Source organism: Geospiza fortis, unplaced genomic scaffold (assembly GCF_000277835.1).
Source record: "Geospiza fortis unplaced genomic scaffold, GeoFor_1.0 scaffold180, whole genome shotgun sequence".
Taxonomy (NCBI): Eukaryota; Metazoa; Chordata; class Aves; order Passeriformes; family Thraupidae; genus Geospiza; species Geospiza fortis.
Window position 1 is genome coordinate 1,288,551 of NW_005054452.1, and position 8,031 is coordinate 1,296,581.

General features: G+C 48.0%; 1 protein-coding gene across 1 annotated transcript in view; it reads left to right on the forward strand.

Moving 5' to 3' along the window:
* The window catches only part of ADRA1D (adrenoceptor alpha 1D), a 42,010-nt gene extending 37,940 nt beyond the window's left edge, over nt 1-4,070 (forward strand). Inside the window, exon 2 of the mRNA XM_005427748.2 lies at nt 1,875-4,070. Coding sequence (XP_005427805.1) covers nt 1,875-2,443 — 569 coding nt within the window. The 3' untranslated portion in view covers nt 2,444-4,070. The remainder of the gene's footprint in view (nt 1-1,874) is intronic.
* The last annotated feature ends 3,961 nt before the right edge of the window (nt 4,071-8,031 follow it).

Sequence of the window (8,031 nt, forward strand, 5' to 3'; positions counted from 1 at the left end):
GGATGGCCCCAGCAGCACTGGGGTGGTTCAGAGCTCCTGGCTGTCACTGGGGGAGGTGTTTCTGGTGGGATTAAAATCAAAACTGGTGATTCCAGCAGCCCAGAGCCAACCTGGAAATCTCAGCACTGTCCCCAGGAGAATAAACTCCTTTTATCTGAAACAACCAGGGTGGGGTCACTCACTGCCTCTGCAGAACTGAGCCCTGTGTTAAAGGGAGCTGACAGGGAAGGTGGAGAGAGACTGTTCATGGGGGCATGGAGTGACAGGACAAGGGGGAATGGCTTCAGACTGCCAGAGGGCAGGGATGGATGGGATATTGGGAAGGAAATGTTCCCTGTGAGGGTGGGGAGGCCCAGAGCAGCTGTGGCTGACCCTGGATCCCTGGAAGTGCCCAAGGCCAGGCTGGACAGGGCTTGGAGCATCCTGGGACAGTGGAAGGTGTCCCTGCCATGGCAGGGAGTTTGGGACAAGATGACCCAAACTCTCTGCCATGGGCAGGGACACAACCTAAACCATTCCATGATTCCATGATCATTTCTCCATTCAAAGCCACCACCATGGCTGCTCATTCAGCTGCAAATGCCTTCATTTCCAGGAAGTCTTCCCAGCACAGAGATGTCAGTCCTGCTCACTGTCCTTATTCCATGCCCCCTTCAGCACGCACTGACTGCCAGCCTGAGCTCCTGCCTGCCTTGGGTGGGCCTTCAGCAGATATTTAATCTGCTTTGCCTGCCCAGAATGCTAGGATGTGTCTGTGTTCTCCCGCATACCCGTGATGGAGCTGCCCACGTACCTAATGTTGAGTCTGGCTGAAATTTCTCCTCTTTTTAGGGATGGGTGTACAAAAGCTTTGCTGGAACCAGTTCTCTGAGCTTCCTGGAGGATGGTTTTCCTCCAGCAAACAGCCTGGGGAGCTTTTATGTAGTGTCAGTCATGAATTTCTGGCTCCTGGCACCTGTTTTACTGTTTTGACACCAGGCTTAGGAGCGCAGGGGAAAATAATAATGATATCTGGAGTTAATGTTATTTACTAAAATACAAATTAACGCTCAGTCACATGGTGGCATGATTTGTCATCTGGAGCTAAAATTAAAAGAAATTAAGGCTGAACAGAAAGTTATTTCAGATCCAAGTGGGGAATGCTGTTCTGAGGCCATGTGGGAGCAACACTGACATCTTCTGGCTCAAACAAAAATATATCTCCAGCTCTTTCACCGAGAAAAACACTGGGAAACTCTGCAAAAACCTAAGGAGGGGCTGGGTGGACAAAAGTGTTTTAAAGTATCAAGGACAAGCTTTGGGGCAGTGGATATTATCTGAGCCCCCCCTTAGCATCAGCACAGAATCTGAACAGAGGGTGTGTGACACTGATGGGCCAAAATACAGGAGAGGAGGAGGTGAAGGGGCGTTGCTCTTCTCTCAGTGCAAGTGACAGGGCTGTGGCTGTACTTTTATGCTGAAGTCCATAAGTCTGGAGGCAGTAAATTACCTGAAAGGCACATTCCGCTAGGCCAGGTTGCTCCAAACCCCATCCAACCTGGTCTTGGACAGTTCCAGGGGTAAGGAGACACAATTTCTCTGGGAAACATATCCCAGGGTCTCACCACCACCACACCATCAGCCTCTTCTACACATCTCCCCTCTTCCAGACTGGATTGACCACCAGCTTTGTGACTGACACTACATAAAAGGTCCCTGGGCTGTTTACTGGAGGAGAAACCATCCTCCAGGAAGCTCAGAGAACTGGTTCCAGCAAAGCTTGCCTATAACTTCCCAAGAAAATTCACTTCCTTGTCAAGCCATGACACTTTATCGCCTTACTCCGCCGCATCCTTCCACTCCCTCTAACCATGTCCCTTTCAATCTCTCCCAAGGCTCTTTCTTCCCATCCCTGAAGCCCTCGGAAATCGTCTTCAAGATCATCTTCTGGCTGGGATACTTCAACAGCTGCGTGAACCCCATCATCTACCCGTGCTCCAGCAAGGAGTTCAAGCGCGCGTTCATCCGGCTGCTCAAGTGCCAGTGCCGCCGGCGGCGCCGGCCCATCTGGAGGGTCTACGACCACCACTGGAGAGGAGCCTCCGTCAACAGCTCAGTGCAGGACTCAGAGACAGACCTACGGCCCAGGATTAACACCCTGAACAGCTCCTTCATATTTAACTCCTCCTTCCAGGAGAGGGGCAGTAAGAGGCGAACGCTCAGCTTCAAGGGCTGGAAGATGCTGACGCCTTTCCAGAAGCCGGCGTCCACCCAGCTGAAGGAGAAGATGAACAGCCTTTCCAACAAAATCCGGGGTGGATCCAGCAAAGGGGGGGCCACGGCCACCTACAAGACAGAGGTGGAGTCAGTCTCGATTGGGATCCCTCATGATTTCACAGAAACCATCGACTTCCAAACCCATGACTTAACAGACTGCTGTGGGCTGAGAGAAACAGATATTTGAGACCTCTGGGGCAGCTGTCAATGGTTTCTTTAGAGGTATCCAGAAGAAACATGGAGGGATACCACCAGTGGGTCTGTCAGGCAGGCTGGAAGCAGCGATCAGGTATTAAATGCAGTTGCCCAAAGGTTATCCAAGCATCCCCCACGCGGAGCTCAGCCTCTTCTGTGGGGTTATGGGTTCCTCAAATTAGAGCCAATGGCGTATCCCATTCTAACAAGCCACAGCAGGAGGAGAAGGTGTGGATATGACCTTAGGGCAAGGGCTGTCTCCTCTGGTGGGTGGTTGTCTTTGGCTTTGGAAGAAGCTGTGCAATTAAGGGAAACCAGGATGTCTCCTTTGCCTTAAAAACACCACAGTGAAACCTAATGGAAAGGTTGAATCCCAAAAGTTGCCAACCCTGCCTTAGTACATGTGCTCATGTCTCCATCCAGAGGCAGCAGCCAGGAAGGACCCTGCCAAGCAGGAGCTGGCAGCTGATCCTTTATGTGGGTGGGTTGGGATCCTGGAGGTCCTGAACAGGACACCCAGATGAGGCCTTGGCTTTGGAGGGAGAGCAGACTGGGGTATTCCCAAGCAAGGTGGAAGGATCCCAGCTCTCAGTCATCATCTCTGCAGTGGCCACAGCTTTGGCCCTTCCACATCACCTGGTTTTAGGCCAGAGGAGTATTCCAGATGTGTGCACTGTTGGCAGGGGGTGTGCAGGTCTCTCTCCTCTAATTCCATCCTGTGAAGCATTTTGCATTTCACTTTCCAGTGAAACACTTGCAACCCACCTTGCTTTAGTGAGCATCCATCTGTGACACACAGAGAAACCAGCTCCTTTTGGTGTCAGTCACCCCCAAACCTTCCTGTCCCCTTCTTTGCTCTCGCTGTTTTTCTCAAAAAACGCAGGATAAAAAATGCATCCCAGGGGCTTCACTCAGGACAACAGGAAACGGCCTCAGGTTGTGCTAGGGAAGATTTAGGCTGGATATTAGGAAGAATTTCTTCACTCAGAGGGTGACCAGGCACTGGACCAGGCTTCCCAGGGCAGTGGTGGAGTCGCCATCCCTGGAAATGCTGAAAAGACTGCGAATGTGGCCCTGGAGGAGGTGGTTTAATGGTGAATGGGTGGTGCTGGGTTAATGGTTGGATTCCAAGAGGTCTTTTCCAACCATAATGATTCTGTGATTCTGTAATGTGGGACCTCAGCCAGCCTGTGCTGTGGCTCAGGAAAGGTGGAATGGGTGAGGTTGGAAGTTTGTATTTCCACTGCCCATAGGGTCCAAGCTGAATTGGAGCTGAGGTGCAGTTGGAGCTCCCTAAAGTAGAGGGATCCTCTCCCCAGTCAGGGTCATACTCATGATCCTTCTCCCAAGGGACTTCCCACATGCTTCGTGCATCAAACTTTTGTGGCTGCCAACAATTGCCTTGGTTGTGTCAAAAGAAATTACAATTAAAGTGGATTTTTCACTCTGGGACTGTGAGCACCCCTCGGGAGGGCACCACGGCCTCCTCCAGGAGACTCCAGGATCTGAAGCCATGGCAAGTCCAGGCAGCTCAGGAAATGGTCACCCAAACTCTGCTTGGCCGTGCATTGCAGGCCCTGATTCCAAAATTCAGAGTGGTTTAATCAAATTCCAGACAATGAGCCCCAAGGAGCGACTAAGCCATGAGCCGGAGACACGTAGGTGATGGAGGCAGAGGAGGGATCTGAGGGGAAGTGCCTCAAGCCAGGGAACTAAAGAACAGGAATGGGAAGTTCTGAGGGGTAGAAACATGGCACTGAATGTGTCCTGGGTGGAAACTGCTCCGCATCAGCAGTGCCCCTCAAACCCTTTCATGGAAGCCTTTCATGGAAGTGCCTGCAGCACATCCAGCTCATCCCACTAAGGGTGGCTGCCAAAGGAAGATTAAAGGCTGCCAGGCATAGCAAGGAGAATGTCACCTTTCTTTCTGATGTTCTGATTTGCATTAAATGAGAACAGAACAGGAGGGAAGTTGGATTTTTTTTTTTTTTTGTTTTTAACTCTTTTGTGCAGTGCATACTGGGACAAGATATCTGGAGTTGGCCCTGTCTCAACACCCTTTACTTGATGCAGGACAAACTGGACCAATTATTGCACAAATACCAGCAGATTTTGTCCAGATATTTTCGTCCCAGCAGCAAATCCCAGCACTTACACTGAACTCAGACTCACAACCACCTGCACGTTCCCCAGCTCTGCAAAACCAGCCTGAGGTTGCCAGCTCTGCCCTGCCAAAGCAGGGGACTTCCCAACACCCCATGGGAGCTTCTGGGGGGAAATAATTTTTTTTTCCCTCTGTTTATTTGGCTTTGAAGGGAATTGAGACCTTACAGTGATGATGGGGTGGCACAAAAAGTCATTTTGTAGTGTGAGGACTGCAGCTGCCACTGGTTTCCTGGGTGTTTTTGGGATCCTGATGGGAAGCACTGGGGATGTGGCAGAGCAGGGACCAGGGAGAGGATACCCATGACCAGACAGACAGACAGACACACTTCACTGTGTTTATATAAATGTGTCATTCCCAAAATACCAGGCATTCTCCTACAAATGGGCAAACATCCCTCTATGAATGAACATTTAGCAAATGCTGGCAAGCAGTGCATTCCCATAAATGAGCTGGTATTACAGCTTACACTTCTCCCTGATCTTTTCAATATACTTTTTCTTTTTTTTTTTTCCCAATATTGAAATATTTATATTTACAGCCTCCAGCTCCTTGAAAGCTTTTTGAGAAGGAAAAAAGGATTAGTCTGGAGGTTTGCTGCCTCTCCATCCCAAGTCTTTACAGACCTACAAGGGAGAAAATAAAGTCAGTTTAAGCACACACATCACACACACACACACGAATGCCCAAATTCTGGCTCAGTTACTCACTGTATTTCATCTGGCCCCAGGAGATGCCCTGGAAGGAGCTGCAGGAAAGCCTTGAGCTCTACTGTGCTGCATTCAGGCAAAATTCTTGGTTTTCACCCTGCTTTCCTTTGGCATCTTGCATCAGAAGCTGTGCCAGGACTGGACTCTGAGGCTGCTCATGCAGAGCTTCCTTTAGAGGAGACAGGGCTGTCTTTGCTGGCAGGGAGGAAGGAAAAACTTGTATGAAATATGACCTGAGTGTCTGGAATTGAGCATTTCTCCTTGAATCCGCTGATTTCCAAGCTCTCCCAAGTTTGGAAAAAGGGGCTCAGACTTTCAGGAGGTAAATTCAGTGCGATCCCACAGATTTCCCTGGATCCACAAGGGTGTGACCAGCTGAAGGAATGGCCCTGTTCCAGCAAGTTTTCCAGGCAGGCCATTTCCCAAAGCACCTGCACCTCAGTTATCCATCAGATCCCACCTCATTGCACTGGCTCCTTGTCACAATTGCATTCTCAGACCTTGCTGCTGCAAGGAACCAAGGGTTGGGGGTGGAAAATGAGATTTTGTGTCACTGGACTCTCCCAAGTCCATGAGGGAAGGAAGGTCCCTGTCAGCCTGAGCTGGGCTGCAGCTGGGTTGCATTACTATTGTTTACAGTGTGTATATAAGTGTACATTTTCTTTAGCAGAACGTTGGAATTTTTTATGTATAGATTTTTATTTTTCATCCCCAGATGTATTTATTAGCCGGAATATTTCTGTTTTGTGTTTCAGGTTCTGCCAGATTGATGTAAGCTCTATGAAACAGAATGCACATATTTTTGTTTGTTTGTACCAAATACATGCACAAACCTGTCTAAAACATTGCTGTAAATTGTTGCTGTGTCTGATTTTTAAAGCAAGGGTTATAGGGGATGAAGGAGGGAGGAAGAAAAGCCTGAAAATTATCCACTCTTGCTTATTTCTCTAAGACATTTTTTTGCAATATCACAGGGATAATCTTTCCCACTTGGAAGAGTTAATGATAAAAGCAAGTCAGGAGAGGACACTCTTCAGTTTCTTGACACACAGGCATGAAGGGATTGCACCAGCCACATCTAGAGAGCAGGTTTGGATTAGATATTAGGAAAAAATTCTTCCCAGCCTTTCTGGTGAGGCCCTGGCACAGGGTGCCCAGAGCAGATGTGGCTGCCCCTGGATCCCTGGGAGTGCCCAAGGCCAGGTTGGACAGGGCTTGGAGCAACCTGGGACAGTGGAAGGTGTCCCTGCCCATGGCAGGGGGTGGAATGAGATGAGCTTTAAGGTCCCTTCCCACCCAAACAATTCTGGGATTCTAATTTATATGATGCATATCTGAGATTGGGAAGGGAAAGACAAAGGGGAAAATCAAAAGGAGATCTAGCATGAAAACGCTGGATCAATATTTGATAGCAGTCAGAGGTGAAAATTATTTGGGGGAAGAAATGGAGACTGGAAGAGATTGAAAACGACCTTGAAAATATCTTTGCACCTCTGAATATGTGTAATTTGACTCCTGTTTGCTTTTGGGATTATTCAGTTCAAAAGGGGCAGAATGGATTTAGAATGGACCATAGTTACAGGACAGTTTCCATTCAAGGAATATTTAAATCAAATGGCACTCTGATGACTGAGAATCCAGGTCTGTAAAACCAGGAGTGCCGGGGAGATGACAAGCAGTGAATGTTCACTGCCTCTCCTGGTACAAGAACTAAGTGACACCAAACCCAATTATCAAAATGAACCCAGTGAGCCTGGTAATTCTTCTCATGGCTCATTTTTGAAGGGTGGAACTCATCACCACGAGATATTGCATCTGTCTGTAGGGGTTAGAACAGCAATTAGGTGCCTTGGTGACAGATAAACCCATCAAGGGCAGTTGGAAACGTTTATATAATCTCTGAGCTGAGAAATCCCTGAGGCAGCAATTGCTGTCAGCTGGGAGGATATTTCAAGGGATATTTCACTTTTGGCTTTTTTTTTTCCCCTCTATCCCTTCTGAATTTCAGAATTCAGAGAGGGAACTCAGAATGAGCCAGGCTCTGGGAAGGTCCAGCCCTCTCTGTGTCCCTTCCATCTGCGCACTGGCAGCCCATCCATGCCAAAATTCTACCCTGCATTTCCCTGCCCAGAGGCAAAAATAAGGGAAAAACTGGAAAATTCAAGTTTAGCCCCAAATGGACATCACGACATCAAGGTCAGAAGATTTTGCCATCCCTGTGTGCCAGTTCCTGCTGGGAAATTTCTTTTGCCACTCAGAAATTGAAAACCACCCCCTCAATAAACAGACTTCTACAATCTTTTTGCAGGACAGGGATTTTAGCTGGGACTAATGGCCCAGAAGTTTCCCAAGAAACTTCAGCCATCCTGGATGAAGGTTTGTGGTATTTTCTGGGACCCCTGTCAGTGGAAGGAATGATGAATCTGACTCCATGTTCTTAGAAGGCTAATTTATTATTTTTTGATACTATGTTGTATTAAAGAATGCTATACTAAACTATACTAAAGAATACAGAAAGGATACTTACAGAAGGCTAAAAAGATAATAATGAAACTTGTGACTCCTTCCAGAGCTCCAATATAGCCTGACTGTGATTGGTCATTAAATAAAAACAATTCACATGAAACCAATCAAACAACGACATGTTGGATAAACAATCTCCAAACTACATTCCAAAGCAGCAAAACCCAGGAGAAGCAAATGAGG